General features: G+C 50.0%; 10 protein-coding genes across 10 annotated transcripts; 5 read left to right on the top strand and 5 right to left on the bottom strand.

The window, feature by feature from the left end:
• Positions 1-1,580: 1,580 nt before the first annotated feature.
• Positions 1,581-2,909, bottom strand: EDB91DRAFT_415009 (Longin-like domain-containing protein). Its single transcript, XM_041327193.1, has 5 exons — positions 2,481-2,909; positions 2,320-2,429; positions 2,100-2,260; positions 1,884-2,045; positions 1,581-1,832 (listed from the first exon to the last, which is right to left on the bottom strand). The coding sequence occupies exons 1-5, from the start codon at positions 2,550-2,552 to the stop codon at positions 1,678-1,680; spliced, it is 660 nt and encodes a 219-aa protein (XP_041183080.1). The 5' UTR covers positions 2,553-2,909; the 3' UTR covers positions 1,581-1,677.
• EDB91DRAFT_1099659 (uncharacterized protein) lies at positions 2,760-3,974 on the top strand. Its single transcript, XM_041317139.1, has 6 exons — positions 2,760-2,909; positions 2,964-3,024; positions 3,081-3,157; positions 3,216-3,372; positions 3,421-3,595; positions 3,654-3,974. Exons 2-6 carry the CDS (start codon positions 2,992-2,994, stop codon positions 3,815-3,817), a joined length of 606 nt encoding a protein of 201 aa, XP_041183079.1. The 5' UTR covers positions 2,760-2,909; positions 2,964-2,991; the 3' UTR covers positions 3,818-3,974.
• Positions 3,975-5,462, bottom strand: EDB91DRAFT_1099655 (uncharacterized protein). Its single transcript, XM_041317138.1, has 10 exons — positions 5,388-5,462; positions 5,305-5,330; positions 5,035-5,254; positions 4,747-4,984; positions 4,670-4,683; positions 4,543-4,619; positions 4,475-4,491; positions 4,306-4,416; positions 4,218-4,246; positions 3,975-4,165 (listed from the first exon to the last, which is right to left on the bottom strand). The coding sequence occupies exons 1-10, from the start codon at positions 5,409-5,411 to the stop codon at positions 4,073-4,075; spliced, it is 849 nt and encodes a 282-aa protein (XP_041183078.1). The 5' UTR covers positions 5,412-5,462; the 3' UTR covers positions 3,975-4,072.
• Positions 5,463-5,828: 366 nt separating this feature from the next.
• EDB91DRAFT_1215125 (general substrate transporter) lies at positions 5,829-7,637 on the top strand (the record flags this gene model as incomplete). The annotated part of the gene is made up of 3 exons (XM_041320811.1): positions 5,829-6,075; positions 6,136-7,077; positions 7,132-7,637. 3 exons carry the CDS (start codon positions 5,829-5,831, stop codon positions 7,635-7,637), a joined length of 1,695 nt encoding a protein of 564 aa, XP_041183077.1.
• EDB91DRAFT_1343126 (uncharacterized protein) lies at positions 7,594-9,761 on the bottom strand. Its single transcript, XM_041325775.1, has 2 exons — positions 8,578-9,761; positions 7,594-8,525 (listed from the first exon to the last, which is right to left on the bottom strand). Exons 1-2 carry the CDS (start codon positions 9,699-9,701, stop codon positions 7,802-7,804), a joined length of 1,848 nt encoding a protein of 615 aa, XP_041183076.1. The 5' UTR covers positions 9,702-9,761; the 3' UTR covers positions 7,594-7,801.
• Positions 9,762-9,782: 21 nt separating this feature from the next.
• Positions 9,783-10,790, top strand: EDB91DRAFT_1343125 (dUTPase-like protein). The gene is made up of 5 exons (XM_041325774.1): positions 9,783-10,005; positions 10,064-10,173; positions 10,228-10,329; positions 10,383-10,453; positions 10,504-10,790. Exons 1-5 carry the CDS (start codon positions 9,842-9,844, stop codon positions 10,567-10,569), a joined length of 513 nt encoding a protein of 170 aa, XP_041183075.1. The 5' UTR covers positions 9,783-9,841; the 3' UTR covers positions 10,570-10,790.
• Positions 10,768-11,337, bottom strand: EDB91DRAFT_1099651 (uncharacterized protein). Its single transcript, XM_041317137.1, has one exon. It carries the CDS (start codon positions 11,318-11,320, stop codon positions 10,838-10,840), a length of 483 nt encoding a protein of 160 aa, XP_041183074.1. The 5' UTR covers positions 11,321-11,337; the 3' UTR covers positions 10,768-10,837.
• Positions 11,338-11,415: 78 nt separating this feature from the next.
• On the top strand, positions 11,416-11,781 carry EDB91DRAFT_1043994 (uncharacterized protein; the record flags this gene model as incomplete). Its single annotated transcript, XM_041313094.1, has 2 exons — positions 11,416-11,659; positions 11,708-11,781. The coding sequence occupies 2 exons, from the start codon at positions 11,416-11,418 to the stop codon at positions 11,779-11,781; spliced, it is 318 nt and encodes a 105-aa protein (XP_041183073.1).
• Positions 11,782-13,067: 1,286 nt separating this feature from the next.
• Positions 13,068-15,126, top strand: EDB91DRAFT_414722 (ACBP-domain-containing protein). The gene is made up of 6 exons (XM_041327191.1): positions 13,068-13,362; positions 13,424-13,437; positions 13,492-13,555; positions 13,612-13,684; positions 13,733-13,826; positions 13,880-15,126. Exons 1-6 carry the CDS (start codon positions 13,247-13,249, stop codon positions 14,896-14,898), a joined length of 1,380 nt encoding a protein of 459 aa, XP_041183072.1. The 5' UTR covers positions 13,068-13,246; the 3' UTR covers positions 14,899-15,126.
• On the bottom strand, positions 15,085-16,865 carry EDB91DRAFT_1242707 (chaperonin 10-like protein; the record flags this gene model as incomplete). The annotated part of the gene is made up of 13 exons (XM_041322223.1): positions 15,085-15,126; positions 15,179-15,267; positions 15,329-15,404; positions 15,457-15,466; positions 15,522-15,870; positions 15,918-16,065; positions 16,117-16,196; positions 16,255-16,308; positions 16,361-16,391; positions 16,447-16,485; positions 16,544-16,585; positions 16,639-16,685; positions 16,733-16,865. 13 exons carry the CDS (start codon positions 16,863-16,865, stop codon positions 15,085-15,087), a joined length of 1,140 nt encoding a protein of 379 aa, XP_041183071.1.
• Between the last annotated feature and the right edge of the window lie 100 nt (positions 16,866-16,965).

Below are 16,965 nucleotides of genomic sequence, written 5' to 3'. Positions count from 1 at the left end.
AGCTATCAAGGTATGCTGATGAGAAAGGAAGATAAATGCGCACAGCATGAAAAGTCGAGTAGGTATGCGCGAAGTGGGGTGATTGCAGCGTCAGGAATCTTCTCGTCCTTGACATCGTAGCCGTGTGATCTCACCGATATAATTGCACTGGCCGTCCTGAACACAAGGAAGGTCAAGTATGGTTCCAGAGCAGGTCCTACTGACCAATGTATGTGATCAGAGAACTCGTGAGATAAGCATGCTTGAGGAAACAGTACGCCTGACGTTTGACGAGTAGATGATATTTCTCCAGGATCAATCGGGTGCCGATAGTACGGTAAATGTGTCCGTGGTGCACTTCGAACCTGTTGCAAGAAAACGAGGAGATCTTCCGTCATATAATGTCACCGCCCAGAACAATGTATGGATGGTTCGAGCTAGTAACAAAAGCTACGCTTTTCGAGTAAATCCTTCACAGGCTGCAGAGAGTTGATGATGATCATAACTCGAACCGAGCACTTCTACGGAAGATATTTTCCCTGCAGATTTCGTCAGGCCTCGGCGCGAGTTTGTAGGTGATACCTCTTACCATCCTGCTTCCCCCACCTGACTGAATGCCAACTACGGTCTTTCAGCGGCCGAGTCTAGTACATTGGCGTTGAGAGGAAGCCGCTTTGGCCCTGGTGATGGATTTTGGTTTCAGCAACTGCGGTATTAACGGATGCTTCACGAGATGGGACTCTTGAGTATCAGGGTGCTACACAACGATTCTCCCTTTCTAACTTCTGGCACTCCAGCCGCAAGAGGAAGCGGCCGGTAAGCGGACAGCACCAATGGGTAATGTTAAACAACTCCTTACGGTTCTCTGAAAATAGTGGTCGACTTCCCGGAAGGATTCAATGATGCACTTTGACTGCCAGTTTGCCTGGAAACGCGGCTCCTAGGAAGCACCTGACTTCCTTTTCCGTAAGACTGGAACTGTGCAGGAGTTAGTGGTGACATCCAATTTACGGAAGTGGACAACACACATCCATTTCCCTGGCGTGCAAGCCTCTTCGTGCGCAGTCGTGTCGGGATTTGTGTTCAATTTGTAGACAACCGGTCAATCGAAAACGACGGAGCATGCCACCGAGCTGTTGAAGGGATTAAATATTTATGCGGACAACGAATAGTCTTGCGGAAAGCTGAGAACCGGTGATGCTTCTGATAGTCACAATTCTCCGCCGAAAATTTTGGTAAATCGCTACGACGGAGATGACGACTATTGCTTGCGGATTGCTCCCAAAAAAAACAAAGCTCACTCCTGTAGAAACATTAAGTTGCTGTAGGTGCTTTGCAACATGACAGACAACCTCCTTTCGGTGAGAGAGGTGAGCAACGTAAGGCGGTTCATCCTTGACACTATCTGATACTCTCAGCAACCTATGTCAGTACCACTGAGGGTGTAAGAGGGTACGAACGAGATCGTGCAAATTGACGCCGATGTCAATTGTGTCCCATTCATACTTGACCGGTATTGTGAAGGGACGAGGAGGATGGTATTTGCTGTGTACCCCAAGATTCAGACAGCAACAGGAGATATGTCATACTGGACTGATGGGAGGAGGCACAATATTACAAAAGTCTTGCAAAAGGTAATAGATTACTTTGCCTGGGTGAAAGACGTCCAATTCTTCGTGGAAGGAACTCAAATGCAGTTCATGAGAACCGCCACCACAACACGATGATAAGGAGAAGTGCCACAGCACCAAAGGGTGCGTACTGTCGTATGAGCGCCTGAATGTTTATATTTCTTGCTGCCTTGCGGTACTTCTCCGATTCGGAACGCAGGGAGGTTGACAGATGCGACATTCCTGTAAAGTGTCAAGGGATCAAAGAAGAGCTCAGAGGATCTCCACACTCACTGTCTAACGAGTCCCCCCTCCATAAAAGCTCCTCCATATTCTTGGTCATGATGCGAGTGACGTCTTGCAATTCATTGTTTAACTTATCCAAGTTTGATGATCCGGCTGTATCAGCTGCACGAGTATCCTGATATAGCCGCGCTGTTTTGGACATGAAGGTATCTGAATACAGCGCAAATGAGTCCCCGGTGAAAATACGAGCACTAGGATGCGCACCAAACCCGACAAAGGCATACGGTTTCCGTACAGACTCGACTTTGGGTCCGTAAGATACGGAGAATTCCTTTGAAATTTCTTCTAAATACGAGAAAGCCAGTTTCCGCGGGTAAGATTTGTCCGCAATGGTGAGAAACACGACATTATCTGCGAGGAGGTAGCTATAGCCAGCCGGCGGCTTAGTATGCGGAGCCTGAATGAGACATGAACAGACACTCACTGCAGCGTGTACTGCCCGCTTTCGATGGAACACCGCGGTTCCGAGTTGGGTGTGATACGTCGAAAAATTAGTTTCGACTGTTGCTTGTGCTCCTGAAGAGCTTGCTCAGTCTGTTGGGGTAAGTAAACCTCGTCAGTTATTGAAATGTTGAGGAAACTCACCTGCTCATCATCCACGCTTGCTGCCATTGGCAAAGCATCTGTTGCGCGAACTATTATTGTTGAGCGAACCATGGTGGGAGTAGAGCTTGTCTAACGTTGTCGTGGCTCAGTAGAAGCAATTTGGATGCGGTAGAAGCACGTGATCGGCAGTGCATTTGTTCGTCGTCCGAATTAGGAAACTTCGGGCAGTGTATGGTCAGGTCTTCAAAACCTTCTTGTCAGTTCGATTGACCGGTGAAGGTGAATCTCTTGCTGGCTATCTGTCGCACAAGTACGGGAAAGTCGGGCAGTGTATATTGGACGAAGCCCGAGGAAGTTTTCTTTTGTACCCTGCCCGGCGAAGCCATTTGCTTAGATTCCTTAGATTCATTAACCCGGTGCCTGCCGCCGGCAGGGTCTCGTTCCGTTGCGATGTGATTCGTCACTTCCGTGCGTGATTTATTATAAACATGATCCTGCAGGGGCCAATGCGAGGTTGCCCAGTTTCAAATAGGTGTTCGCTACTACCATCATGTCTTCCTCCTTGTTCGACGTTCGCAAACAGGTGCGTACCAAATTGTAGATCATCATCGACTCTTTATGTGACGCCCGTCTCAATAGCTCGCGTTCTATGGTTCCTACCATTCCCATCCAGTCAACGTCTTCATTCACATCTTCGGGGTCCCAGCCCTTCTATGGTGCGTTGTCTTCTCATTGCGTAGAGTACGGATTATGTACCACACTTTTGCGATCCAGGAGTGCACTAGTGTTGGCGACTCGCATCCCAAGTCCCTCATTCTTGCCGGAGGTTCGCTATACGTTCAATGAGTACCTCGTATTCGACATGAACACGCCTGCCGTGGGCACCACTCTCTACTTCGTGTACTACTTCATCCTTGAACCGATCGCTGCAGTGAGTCGCTCATGCCGTAGATGTGGCACCATTTGACACTAGTTCTAGCTGTTGTACGCACCGCAAATGGTGGTGTCATTGCTGACCGCAACAGCCTATGCATCTCGCCCTGATGGCATTCGAGACGCGATCATCGTTCAAGTCGTCTCATGGATTGCGCAGTTCCTTGGGCATGGACTTGCTGAGGGTCGTGCTCCAGCCCTTCTGGATAACATTCTTGGTGGTGCGTTATATGTTTCGTATTTAATTCATGTGTATCAGTCACTAATCATCCTTTCCAGCCTTGGTACTCGCACCTTTCTTCGTGCACCTGGAATTGTTGTTCATGCTCGGATATCGTCCCGACCTGCACAAGCAGCTGCAAAACGATGTTGGGATTGAGATTGCCAAAATAAGAAAGGAACAAGGCGAAAAGAGACGTCTTGCCGACAAGAAGTCCAGTTAATTTGATCGATGACGAGAGCTTTGTCACGGATCTATTTTCATGTTGTATATCTTTCTGCCAGTTGTTCAGCGACATCGGAGGTGCTGTCAGACCTCATTAATCCTTTTATTCCTGGCCTGTGGAGGTTCTGGGGCTTCTCATAGTTCACCATCGTCTTGTATCATACATGGGTATTTCCATCGCTATGTTTACCATTCATTTCACTCTCTCCCCGTGCTTTCGAACTCTCACTGCATATTGGCATTGATCCACTCTTCAAATGAGACTGACGGGAGGCTGAAGCGCTGGTTCTCCAATGGGTGTGACATAGCACGAAGTGAGGCCTCCGTCGACCTTGAAATCAGTGCCCTATTGACATGGCGTTAAGCAAGAATGTCGCACTAGTTGGAGGGAGACATACGGTCATATAACTGCTGTCATCGCTTGCAACTGCGTATGCGACAGTAGAATCAGATCAACGTACTAGCAGCATTAAAATCAAAACGTACGGAACAATGCACCCTTAGCTAGTTCGACGGCCTCACCAAAACGACCCATGGGGAGGTGAACGAGCCGACGTTCCTTCTTTTCTGGAGTGTCGAGGAAATCCATCAAAAGAGCTTCATATCATTATATGTCAGCAACATTGATTTTTCTGTAGACATGTTGTGCACTGACGTGTCTTCAGCGGTCCACTGTCAGTACCATGGTCAGCATGCAAAAATGCAAGTACCAGTTCTGCTTACGGGCAAAGAGAGTTCAGCCGAATTCCTTCTCTCGCATGCACCATCGCGAGCTCTCGGGTCATGGACAACACAGCGCCCTGACATCCTGTCAAACTATCGTACCTCAGCGGACGACTATTGTACCTACCTTGGACGCAGTATCTGAAGGACAAGGGAAATCGTCATTTTTTCAGAGAAAAAAAATCACGTAGTGTGTTCACGTACATGCCAATTGTGGGGTAGCGGCACCCATGATCGCGACGAAGCTCGCTGTGTTAATGATGGAGCCCCCGACGTGAAGGCCCTTGTCCTCGTCGACAGGATTTTGTCGCATGGCCATAATAGCATACTTACAGCCCCACCAAACGCCTTTCACGTTGATCTGCATTGTCAAATCCCAGATCTTCTCCTCGGTGTTGAGAGCGTGATCGTCTGCTGGGTGCATGATACCTGCATTGTTGAACTGTGGATTTATTGAGACTCGCTGAAACCGCGCGGATAATTAATCCCTACCATGACATCCAATCTACCAAATTCTGCAACAGCGCGATCAACTGCTGATTTGATGTCATCCTCCTTCCCGACATCAGCGTGAACGGCCAGTGCTTTCACATTCGGGAAACGTTGCTGGATAATCGCAGCGCCTTTCTGCGCAGCTGCTATATTAATGTCGACAAGCAAGACATTGGCGCCTTCCTGAGCAAAAAGCAGGGACGACTCAAGACCGATACCACTGCGATCGCATTTAAGATCAGACATTGCGATTTGTTCGAGCAGACTCACGAGCCGGCTCCGGTGATGAGGGCAGACTAGATTCGGATTTTCCATCAGCGGTCTGTCAAGTTGCAGGTATCTGTGTACATTACTTTGTTTGCAAGGCGTCCGGGCATGACTTGGTTGGTTGTAGTTCAAAATGAAGGTTGACTCGTTCATTATCAGATTGCTACGTATTAGGTTCAAGCTAGTAGATAAGATTAAGCAGCTATTTATATCCAGGTAACTACTGATTGCCGATCCAACAAATCTTATTCGGATTCCTACCCTCACAGTCATGAGCAGCCAGCGCCGCAGCTCGTCGGACTATATTATAATCGTATGCTCAATATATAACATTCGTGTTGATTCTATTTAGAACGCATGATTAGTCTGAGACATCTGAGTCCAGTGCGTCATCCTATGTTTCCAACCAGCCTGGTCCATATAAACCCCTCACAATTTTACTGACAGCTCGTTTCTCATTCACTTTCTATCCAACAGGTGCAGGTTGCCTTTTCACTACATTTATTTACTCTCGCTTTATTTTGACAATGGCGCTCTTCATCTCCCTGCGTCCCAAGACCTATACTGCTCGTTATCCGCAATGGATGGTCGGGAGGCCTTTACTTTACATGTCATCCGCTCTTGCATCTCTCGGCGACGCCATGTTCGGCTATGGTCAAGGCAGTATCGCGGCGGCTCAGGTTCAACCCTCTTTTATCCACCGAATGTTTGGCAAGGAGGTTACGATGGCACAAATCCAAGCTGGCCAGACCGGCGTGGATCCCTTCCTACAAGGTTTGACCCGTTTTTCATCTCATCTTCAAGACACTCAATCACCCCCCCCCTTTTTTATAGCTATCACCGTCTCTTGTCTCAACCTGACGGCGTTGTTGGCTTCATTCATCGCTGCCTACCTCTGTGATATTCTTGGCAGGCGCATGTCCGTCCGTATCGGAGGCATCATGTACTTCATTGCCGCTCTCATTCAGGTCTTTGCTCCAAACCTCGGTGCCCTCATCGCTGGTCGATGTATTCAGGGATTAGGTGTCGGAATACTCTCAATGACTGTCCCAATTTTGCAGTGCGAAATTGCCCCTGATCATGCTCGCGGTCTCTTCGTCGGTATCGAGTACATCTGCCTTAACATCGGTTACGCTGTTTCCGCGTGGGTCGGATACGGCTTCTACTTCGCCATGCCTTCTGAGATCTCATGGCGTGGCCCTTACATCGTTCAAGCTGCTGTTGCAGCTGTTCTCATCGTCTGGACCTTTTTCCTTCCCGAGACACCTCGTTGGCTGGCCCAGAATGGCTTCCAGAAGGAAGCTTTGGTTACTCTCGCAGACTTGCATGGCGCTGGAAATGTCTCAGACCCAAAAATCCTGGCTACCTATGCTGAGATCGTCGGTGCTGTCGAGTTTGAGGAACGCATGGGTCAAGCCTCCTGGCGTCAACTCTTCACGCAATACACTCGTCGATGCGTCGTCGGCATCACCTGCCAGATGTTCGCTCAGCTCAACGGGATTAACGCCATCTTGTACTTCTTACCATCTAACCTCACGCGTGCTGGCTTCACGATCTCCCGCGCTTTGCTCTACTCCGGTGCTTGTGCTCTGATCTACTGCTCCGGGACTATTCCGGCGATGTTTTTGATCGACAAATTTGGACGCCGGGTGTTCTTGCTCCTCGGAAGCTGTGCACTGGCTGCGTCGCTTTCTATTGTCGGTGGTCTCCAATACTATGCGGATAGTCTTCCTGTAGGAGCCGGCCGGCTTCCTGCTGCTGACGCTATCTTCTTTGGTTTGTTTTATGTTACTCGCAAGCTAAACATGCGCTGAATTTCGTCCCCTCTAGGTGTTTGTCTGTACCTATTCTTCTTCGGTGCCACCTGGGGTCCCGGCCCCTGGCTTCTTGGTGCTGAAATATTCCCTCTCCGCGCTCGCGCCAAGGGCATGTCGCTCAGCACGGGCACCAACTGGCTGTTCAACTTCATCGTCGCATTCATCACCCCCCCACTTTTCGACGCCATCAAAGCAGGATACTACTTCGTCCTCGTTGGTTTCTGCATCATTTCTCTTGCTGTTGTCTGGTTCATCTACCCCGAGACCGCACATCACACCTTGGAGGAGCTCGGTGAGGTGTTCGGCGACAAGGTTATGGACGATGAAGGTCCTGCACGCGAGAAGGCTCAGAGAAGTGCGAATGAGATTCAACGGGAACGCTCGGGTTTGCCTGCCACCACCGATTCAGAGGTTACCCTTCAGCCTACCATGTCCTCTATCACTCCAAAGGCCAAGGACGAAGCTTCGATTGTCATGAAGGAAAGATCTTCCATTGTCACGTTGGACTCGCACGTTTAGCCTGAGACTATCAGGAGTGACAGCCTATCGACCCAATGGACTTCGTAGACTACTGAACTTGTATACCGGACAATAACACTGATGCATAAGTAATCCAACCAACGTCCTTGTCCATGATCCAACGACTGCTATGTGCTCTTCTAATTAAGATTCGATCTTCTTCTCTAACGCAGGGACTCCGGGAAATCATCAGGGTAACTGCTATCGTCCTGGAACATCTCGAGAAAATCTCTCACCACCGGCGGTGGAGTTCTTGAAGGTAATAAAAAACATCTGCGTGACACTGGAACACTCATTCCAGCGCCCTCCTGCATTAAATCGACCACCGAGGAAGCGTATGACGAATCAGGCGTTTGCCGCTTTCTGTAGGGTGAGTGTTGGGACGATGTACTTGCATGCGGGATGCTGGCTTTAGGTAAAGTCGCTCGAGGCAGCTTAGCCACGTCTTGCGGTTTACGATTCGCGATCTCTGCTGGGAGTCTGACCGGAACTTCTGATTCTGGCTCCGTTTCGGAGTCATCGTCTTGAACAGCCTGAGGTTTAACTACTTCTGGTTCTGACTCCGGCTCTGTGACAGAGTCATCCTCCTGAGCGGGGAGAACATTCACCATAGACTCTGTACGCTCCACAGGCTTCTTAAGGGGAGAGGTCTTGTCCACACTGCGACGTGAAGTAGGCTTCAAAGGACTACGAGACGGCGATGCAACAAATGAGGCTCTATTTATTGGAGATTTGGTTGCCAGGAATGAACGAGAGAACCCTTTTGACGGTGAACAAACAGGCGACGTGGCGGGACTTGACCCAAGGGTAAACTGGTGCGGCCGCTTACGCTCGCTACGATTGAAATGGGCGACGTGCGTAATGGGACGTGGCGTTGGGAAATCGGTGCTGGGGGTTGCTGGTAAGTAACAAAGTGCAACATAGACAATGTTTTTCTTACCTTGCCAAAGACAACTTGTCTAGCAAGTCTCCGGGCAAAGATGCCATGGTCATGGCTCCCTCCTCCTGTGACTGTGAGCTTGGCACAGGCTCGTAGTTCGTGATCGACACAGGCTTCGCTATCCGTTTGCGACTCGGCGTCGCGTCTAACGCAAGCAAATATTGACTTTGCGAAGATGGGACAAGTTCTTCGATTATGTTGGGATAAGCAGGAGGTGATTCTTTAGATGTTGGAGGGGACACAGGGACCGCATGGACTTTGTACACCTCTTTGTCTCGGGACGCACAGGTAAAAGGGTCGTCAGGGTCTATTGCCTGCTGTATGCCATTGGAGCCACCCGTGCGTTCCGTTGAGGGAGTGTCTAAGTCATTGTCTATTGGGACAGGGAGTTTCATAATGAGAGGCGGAGAAGCTAGAGACGGGCTGGATGGTTCATGAGTATCGGACCCATGCTTGGTTCTGCACGGCGATGACGTGCCGATAAATGTGCGCAAACCGGATGGTGCATGCGTATTGCTCGGTTTCCGCACGTTAGTCTCTGGAGTAGGTAAAGCCGCAATGGCGGGAGTGATGGCGGCGACGGTAGTCCTCGGTGGGAGAGGCCGAACTACCGCAGTGCTAGCTACTTTCACCGTCCGCTTCTTCGTCTGGTTCGTTGGGGGAGGAGTGGCTAGAGACTGTTCTGCATTACTCGCGAGATGTACAGGTCTCTTGCTCATGGAAAAACTTGGTGTAGTTATTCTACGAGAAACAGCGTTCGAGTTGGCCTTTGATGAGCGAGAGCTGCTCGCAACCGGTCGCAAGGGCGACGAGTCAATGACCACTACATCGTCGGATGGTCCGGGAGGTAATGCTCTTTCTCTCCGACCAGAGGCCGATGCGACGGGAGACTTGGAAGTAGGAAACTTTGTTTGCTTCCCAAGTTTCTTTGCCCGTTTAGCGCTTCCCTGAGCACTCGTATGCACATTAGGGGAGACTGCCCGCTTCCCCCGCTTCGCTGAACCTCCCCTGTCGTCCGCAGCCGCTACGAGTTTCCTCTTCTTGGTAAATTCTGCCTCTTTCTTGTCCTTCTTACCTCGCGCAAAGTAGGCTGTGATGGGGAGTTCTTGCTGCGACAAGTCCATGCAAGAGTTACTTATGGCTGGGAGAGTTCTCTCACTGTCGCGAAACGCTAACAAGGGCGGAGTTGACACGCTTTTGAAACTCAGAAATATATACCAACGCGTCTCGTCACGCGTCTTTTCTTTCACAAAACAATTTCACTATGGGAGATATCGACACGCCGCAGCTCAAGAAACGCAGGATGTCCGACAGCGCTGAGCACGACACGCTCGCCCCCACGTCACAGCTGTTGATCAAGAGACTTTCTGACAAGGCTAGGATTCCCACTAGGGGATCGAGTTTAGCTGCGGGGTATGATTTATACAGGTATTGCACTTGCGTTCGACGAATTAAAATAGATATCTTACCGAGAAATATAATACAGTGCAGAGAAAAAGGTGATTCCAGCGCATGGCAAGGCGTTGATTGACACTCAGCTTTCCCTTGCTGTTCCTGTCGGCACCTATGGGCGGGTTGCACCTCGCAGCGGTCTCGGTGGGTCGCGTGTCGTGTGTTATGTAGTACCTGGCTAAGAACATTCCCTTGCAGCGTCAAAATTTATGATTGACACAGGTGCTGGTGTCATTGACGCGGACTACAGAGGCGTTGTCTTTGTTCTACTTTTCAACCTCTCAGACAAAGACTTCCAAGGTACGTCAAAAGGTTGAGTCGGGCCATTGTGTGTTGCTAATCGGGTTGCGTAGTCGAAGAAGGCGACCGGATAGCTCAACTAATCATTGAGCGCATTTATACGCCTGAGGTTCTGGAAGTAGATGTGCGTCTTGCTCACTCACGTTCTTAGTCGTATGGTTGATCATCCAACAGAACCTTGATGTAACAATACGTGGAACGGGAGGCTTCGGCTCTACGGGTGGGCACGGCTCGCTGTAACATACCATATTTACCGTGCACGCACGCATTATTGTGAGATTCTTAGAAGAAAGCCTCATCTTTTGGAACGGGATCAGAGGATATTCATTACGAGTTGGGATAGTTCTGCTTATGATGTTGAGCGCAGATACCCCGGATATCTGTCGAACATCCAAATGATCAACATTTTTGTGACCCTGTGTCCAGGGCGTACTCACACCTGATTATAAGTACACAATGCCGCAAAACTGGTACCAGAGCACAAATTTATGCGCTCTCTAAGAGCGTGTCATCTGGAGCGATCTGTCTCAACGACATACATCCCATTCACGCTACGACTAGCATATGAAAGCAGATCATGGCCTCTCACATCCCCGTCCTCGCGTGGTGTCCTATCGAGGGGTATCCCAGACCCTTCTGCCATCACTCGTCCGTCTGGGATGTCTATGCTCTCCGTCTCCTCCACATTGAACAGCTTCGTGGCCTCGACAAGCTTAATCAAGTCCTCCAGTTCGTGCTTTAGCTTGGAATACTCTGGTGTGCCCTCTTCGGGCGGTAATAATGCAGAGAGTTCATGTAACCGTTTGAATGTGGCGGGTGATATCGACGGAGCTGGATAGGAAGACAGCAGTTCCTGGACGGACCAGGTGGGCTTGAGAGGTATACCGTATGTGTCGGTTTCAACGATAACTCTAGACGTCGAGTACCGCAACGGGCAAGCCATAGAACGACACCATATGCGTCCTACTTGTGTGACTGAACGCCTTAACATGGTGGTGCAGAGAAAGAACAGCGTGGGAGATTGGTGGGAAACTGCTTCGGACGTAATAATTTGCATTTGCTCAATCTCTTCCATCCGCAACCAACATGGAACGGGCAGTCCGCGCTATCCAGGGCCTATTACCGAGTACACTTCCCCCGTCCCTACGAACAACACCTGCAAATCTTTACCAGGTGCTTTCCCGAGCTCCTGGAGGTGGCGTTGGCCAGCGCGTCCACCAGATTCGATGGACCGAGAAAGGCATAAGAAACTGCTACTGGCAGGTGACGCGGACGCGGCTTAAGCTCGAGGGAAACCACGGAAAGGCATGGGGGAAGCTCTACTGGCAAGGTAAGTTCCTACCTCCCGGAGCGGACACAAACTTACCTGCATATGCAGGCAAGCAGATTAGTGAGCGGGAGGAGAGAATAGGTGGTTCATTAAAATACAAGTGGTCAACAGGTACATCTTAGTCAATGAAAATGTACGTGAATTATACGTCGTTATAGACTTGACGCTCATGTAGCTTACAAGTTTACCGTGCAGGCTTTCCTGCACAGTGACGTTTGGGACAGTCCAAGTTTTGTTACCCTGCGTGCCTTGCAATTAAAACATCCTGCATACCTACTCAGCATTATTTCCAACCATCACAGATCATTATCAAGCGAATTGGCATGTTACCGGTTAACGACTTTTGGCCAAACCGTTAATACGAAGATCATACTTCCTCAGCATAATGGCTAAAAGTTAAGGTAATACGCTGACACTATCTTCCGAGCTCCTGGGTCAGGAACCACCTGAACTATGGCTCCTAATGTGAGCTTGGACGACATCGTCGCAAGCCATGACAAGTTTCGCAACGTGAGCATCTGGACTAAATACTGAAGTGCCTTCCCAGATACTGCCCATCTTCAAAGACCGAGCACGAACCCCACCAGCACAGTGCACGATATCATGACATTGCTGGAGAGGGGAGAGAATCTCTATGGGGTTGCCTTTAATCAACATACCTCAGGGGAATGTTGATTATCCAAGGCGCAGTCATAGACCAGGATACCCACCGCAGAATGGCGCACTTTAATAGTGGTGCTGGTCTTAGTAAGGCAGGAAGCCGTATCTGGGACACCCCAACCTTGGCTAACTAGCTTATCGTAGCTAAGGTCAGACAAGTGGACGTCAAGATAAGTCCGATGCATCAGAGAGGGCATTGCGCTGCTATCCGTCCAGTGTAGACACAATATGACTGACGATGACTCGAAAAGTTTTTGGGAGATCCAACCTGACCTGGAATTGACCTAGACTCTGCGCTGGAACGTAAGAAGTCATCTAGGAGCAATGGCAAGGGGATCTGGGAGTTATGCCACGTGAATGCTTATTCTAGGTCAAATGTTCACTTCCTCGGCCTACCTTGATGCTTCCTGGTGAGAGTAAAGTCAGGTAGTCTAAAACCAGAAAAGCCTTTCTAGCTGAAATAGTGCATACTGTACACGAACGTCGAGTTTAGACAAGTCGTGGGTTGAACGTTGAGACTCGAGAGACATGGTCTTGCTCTTGTTTTATATACGAGTCAGTCGAGGGAACTTCTGATCATCTTTATCGAGGCCGTGCATAATTTATCGCATAGAGGTTCAAGATAGAACATCTGCAGGGAGCCGTCGCCAGCGCTCACGTTCCAGAGAATCTGCAAGAAGTTAGACCGTTAGAGCTGGCAGTCTATGCCACGTTGCGGCGCTTTCGGCGAATCCCGAACACCTTGACTGGTGCTAAAGGCATTATAAGACCGGTTTGCCGTGTCAGGCTGAAGTATCGCAGACGCAGCTTATGATTTATCTTTGTCACTGTACCCTTCCTTTGTCCTTCTGTTAACGCCATTTATCAGACGCAACACATTGACCCCGTCCACAAGCCTATCTCTTTGTAGTCCACCTATTTTCTGGGATGGATTCACGCGAACTTATTGATGCCCAATTCGATCGGGCAGTAGAGATAGTACAGAGTCTCCCAAAGACCGGGCCTATACAGACAGACTATGAGGAGAAGTTGACAATGTACAGGTGCGTTGCATGAGTTTACATCTTCAAGTACACATTTACTTACTGGCTTTCCTTCCCACAGCTTGTACAAGCAAGGTGGACATTACCCTTACATCAGAGAACCTCTTAACTAATGTTACTCTACCGCAGCGACTATTGGACATGTCCAAGGCGGTCGTCCGGGCATGTGGGATATGCTAGGGCGGGCAAAGTGGTCAGTTCACGTCATTCCTCACCTCTAGCGCTATCACGTGTTAACGAGCACTCCAGGGATGCGTGGGCGAAGCATAAGGATCTCGATCTATATGAGGCCAAATGGCTCTACGTGGATGCTTTACTGAAGGTACGATATTGCACAATTACATGATGCTCGACAATTATTCTAGTACAGGTTCTAAGTAAATACTCGGACAAGACTGTTGCCCGTGACCTCATGAACGAACTCCAATCTTATGGTGGTGACCCGTCAAATCTGGTGATGAGCCGTATGTCCAGCGTCAAGATTGCCTTCCACTGAATTGACATATTCCATACCTAGATTCCCTTTCAAGGTCTCGGACCTCCCAGTCGTCAAGCTCCAGTGCTTCAGAGAACGACATTCCTCGAATTCCTGGTCAATTATTTTCCTCTAACCGACCAGAGGCTCAACAAGCTGCACAATTAGCAGTTATGGAGGAAGGCGGTTCGAGTTCTGAAGACGACGAGTCAGGCGATGAAGCACACGAGCTCCCATTATTGCGTGAACCTGCCCAACAGCCAAGACCACTTTCTTCCATGTCCCCGCGATACCGTACTCCTGTGACCGGCTCACTTGCCCTGTCGCCGCCGCCGCCTGCTGGGCTCGCAAGCGTTCCACCGATGCAACCGATGCCCACATACGAGACCCAATCCGCCTTCGCTGACCAGTCAGCACCAATAGCATCCTCGTCTGCGTACCCTCCACCAAGGCGCTATTCTGGAGCATACCAGTCGCCTGAGTTTGTACCGCAAATTCAGTATACCCCCTCCTTCCGAGGGGGTAGGTCTCATGGCACTGAAGCGCCTATGCGACCACCCTCACGGTTGCCCCTGGAGCAAGCCGTTGAAAACGTCCAGACGCACCTCGCGGCACTAACAGAACGGCTCGATATGCTCGAGTCCCAGGTGGTGCACCCGCAACGGTCCAACCTTTCGCTTCCCTTAAGAGGCTCTTCTGGTAGAGGCAGTCCCACGGATCACCGTCCTGAAGCACACCAATGGGATTTGGATGATATGGGGATGTGGTCGTTCGTTCTGAAGCCATTGTCACGAGTGGCGGTATCATTGGAGCAGCTCCTTATCTTCTTTGCTCGGGGCGAGAACCGGTCTCCCGTGCTCACCATTGTGCGAAGACTGTTCCTCGACATATCATTCTCATTGGCAGTTCTCGGGTTACTGAGACTGACGTGGAAGCAGACAGCTACGAGACGGAAGGAGGTCAATGCGGCCCTCATATTACTATGGGCTGCTTTGTCCGGGAGAAACAGGGAAAGAGTTTTGTCTGTGACCAACATGGGAAGACGGAGTTTACTTTTTTAACTCGTGGGTGGCTCAAGAGTAGTTGTTACTGCATTTATACCTCGATGCCCAGGATTATTTACTTGATTATTTACTTCGTCCCGAAAATTGACTGAGCCTCGCAATCGCTAACAATGCTTTCACTTGATGTTACAGTTGTTCGAGGTTTCAAGACTACCATTCGTGAATACAACTGGTCCTATCCTTTTACTCCGTCATGTCGACAACACAGCGGATACAGTCACCAGCCTAGAAGTTAGGTTAAGCTTCTGTTGGGGTTGTAAGAGAGGGCGATACGTACGTGCATGTCATGGAAGCCCTCGTTGATTTCCGCAAATTTGCGGTGGTGGGTGACGTATTCATCGATCTTGAGCTTGCCTTGCAAGTAGTCTGGAATTCGGTAGATTACGGCGATGAGGGCATGAATAGACAGAACCAGGAATCGGTTCACCTTCGACGAGACCAGGGAGCTCAGTCCGACCCTTCACTCCCCCGAACGCAGTTCCACGCCATGTGCGACCAGTAACCTAGAATACATCCATAAGCTAAACGGACCAACTATTTCAGCTGGTTCATTACCAGTTGGAACCTTTACAGAAACCATCAGCACATGGAAGCCCTGTGAAAAACGCCAGATCACTTACGGACGCGTTGATATCTCCTGACCAGCAGCCGCAACACCAATAACGGTGGACACACCCCAGCCCTTGTGGCACGCCTCTAAAGCAGCGCGCATGACATGTACATTGCCAGTAGCGTCGAAGGTGAAGTCCAAGCCGCCATCGGTGATCTCGACTAGGTAATCCTGGATGCGCTTGCCCTCTGGGAGCGTTGCAGGGTTGACAAATTCGGTAGCACCCATTTTCCTTGCCCACGACTCTTTCGCGGGGTTCGTATCGACAGCGATGATGCGGGAGGCACCGACAACCGACGCGGTTGAGAGGACACCGAGACCGATGGCACCGCATCCGAAGACAGCGACATTGGACCCCTCTGCGTACTTTATGAGTGACAGCAGAAAACACCGTAGCTCCACGTACTGATGCCTTCCTGCTTCACAACTGCGCCCCACGCGGTGGTAATGCCACAGCCAAGAAGGCAAACCTTCTCAAGAGGCGCGGACTTGTTCACAGCGACGACAGAAACCTCTGCCACCACGGTGTACTGCGAGAACGTTGAAGTTCCCATCTGTTCTTGCGGATTAGCTTCGTCAGATTCGAAAGGGATTGAGATACATACGAAGTGGTGGACTGGCTGGCCCTTGCACGTGAAGCGACTCGTGCTATCAGGCATGAGACCCTGGCCTTGGGTTGTTCTCACTGACCACGATACATGTGAGACTCGCGTCTTTGAATCAGCCAGGATACAAAAGTCTACCTTTTCCACACAGGTTGGTCTTCCCGCTTTTGCAGAATTTACATTCGCGGCACTCTGGTGAATCAGACTGAGCAGAGGATTCAGGGGCCATCAGTTGCTGACTTACCAGCAGTGTAAAGCGGGATAACGTGGTCGCCCTAGCAAAGGGTGATCAGGAAGGAGATTACAGCATATTGTATGGTTGAGACTTACAACCGACACGCTTGTGACACCCTCACCAACCGATTCAACCTGGAGAACCCGGAAGATAAATGAAGCAATAGGTACAGTAGTAGGTGTTCAGACTTACCACGCCTCCACCTTCATGACCAAGGATCACGGGGAAGAGACCCTGCAATGCTTCGGATGAGTTCAGGTTACGACAAGGCTGAACTCTAAGCACACCTCAGGATCCTTGCCACTGCGAGTGTACTCATCGGTATGACATACACCTATCGCGGTATCAGCAGATAAGATAACCGTGCAGGTCCCCTCTTACCAGTGTACAAAATCTTAATGCGAACTTCGTGAGCCCTCGGAGGTGCAACCTCAACTTCCTCGACCTTGAGGGGCTGGCCAGCCCCCCAACAAACAGCAGCGTTACAGGTGATGGGCTTACCGACTGTGCTCATGATAGTGATAGTCTGTGAGTAAGAAAGCGTGTATTATGTTGTTCCCTTCTCCCTTTATGCGGGCCGGTGGAAGAATGATAATGTGATAAGCTGGCCCGCC

This window comes from Suillus paluster (assembly GCF_016628075.1).
Source record: "Suillus paluster strain FC165 chromosome Unknown EDB91scaffold_3, whole genome shotgun sequence".
NCBI lineage: Eukaryota > Fungi > Basidiomycota > Agaricomycetes > Boletales > Suillaceae > Suillus > Suillus paluster.
The sequence above is the reverse complement of the archived record's forward strand: the minus strand, read 5'-3'. Positions and strand labels throughout refer to the sequence as shown.

Coding starts and splice junctions, on each gene's coding strand:
- EDB91DRAFT_415009 (XM_041327193.1), bottom strand. CDS start 2,552: ATGGTTCGCTCAACAATAATAGTTCGCGCAACAGATGCTTTGCCAATG. Junction 2,430..2,480: donor CAAGCGTGGATGATGAGCAG/GTGAGTTTCCTC, acceptor TTACCCCAACAG/ACTGAGCAAGCTCTTCAGGA. Junction 2,261..2,319: donor AGCGGGCAGTACACGCTGCA/GTGAGTGTCTGT, acceptor GGCTGGCTATAG/CTACCTCCTCGCAGATAATG.
- EDB91DRAFT_1099659 (XM_041317139.1), top strand. CDS start 2,992: ATGTCTTCCTCCTTGTTCGACGTTCGCAAACAG. Junction 3,025..3,080: donor TGTTCGACGTTCGCAAACAG/GTGCGTACCAAA, acceptor CCGTCTCAATAG/CTCGCGTTCTATGGTTCCTA. Junction 3,158..3,215: donor GGGGTCCCAGCCCTTCTATG/GTGCGTTGTCTT, acceptor TTTGCGATCCAG/GAGTGCACTAGTGTTGGCGA.
- EDB91DRAFT_1099655 (XM_041317138.1), bottom strand. CDS start 5,411: ATGCCCGGACGCCTTGCAAACAAA. Junction 5,255..5,304: donor CTCATCACCGGAGCCGGCTC/GTGAGTCTGCTC, acceptor ATGCGATCGCAG/TGGTATCGGTCTTGAGTCGT. Junction 4,247..4,305: donor AGCTAAGGGTGCATTGTTCC/GTACGTTTTGAT, acceptor TCGCATACGCAG/TTGCAAGCGATGACAGCAGT.
- EDB91DRAFT_1343126 (XM_041325775.1), bottom strand. CDS start 9,701: ATGGACTTGTCGCAGCAAGAACTCCCCATCACAGCCTACTTTGCGCGA. Junction 8,526..8,577: donor GACAAGTTGTCTTTGGCAAG/GTAAGAAAAACA, acceptor AGCAACCCCCAG/CACCGATTTCCCAACGCCAC.
- EDB91DRAFT_1343125 (XM_041325774.1), top strand. CDS start 9,842: ATGGGAGATATCGACACGCCGCAGCTCAAGAAACGCAGGATGTCCGAC. Junction 10,174..10,227: donor TGCACCTCGCAGCGGTCTCG/GTGGGTCGCGTG, acceptor ATTCCCTTGCAG/CGTCAAAATTTATGATTGAC. Junction 10,330..10,382: donor CTCAGACAAAGACTTCCAAG/GTACGTCAAAAG, acceptor CGGGTTGCGTAG/TCGAAGAAGGCGACCGGATA.
- EDB91DRAFT_1099651 (XM_041317137.1), bottom strand. CDS start 11,320: ATGTTAAGGCGTTCAGTCACACAAGTAGGACGCATATGGTGTCGTTCT.
- EDB91DRAFT_414722 (XM_041327191.1), top strand. CDS start 13,247: ATGGATTCACGCGAACTTATTGATGCCCAATTCGATCGGGCAGTAGAG. Junction 13,685..13,732: donor ACGTGGATGCTTTACTGAAG/GTACGATATTGC, acceptor ATTCTAGTACAG/GTTCTAAGTAAATACTCGGA. Junction 13,827..13,879: donor GTCAAATCTGGTGATGAGCC/GTATGTCCAGCG, acceptor TTCCATACCTAG/ATTCCCTTTCAAGGTCTCGG.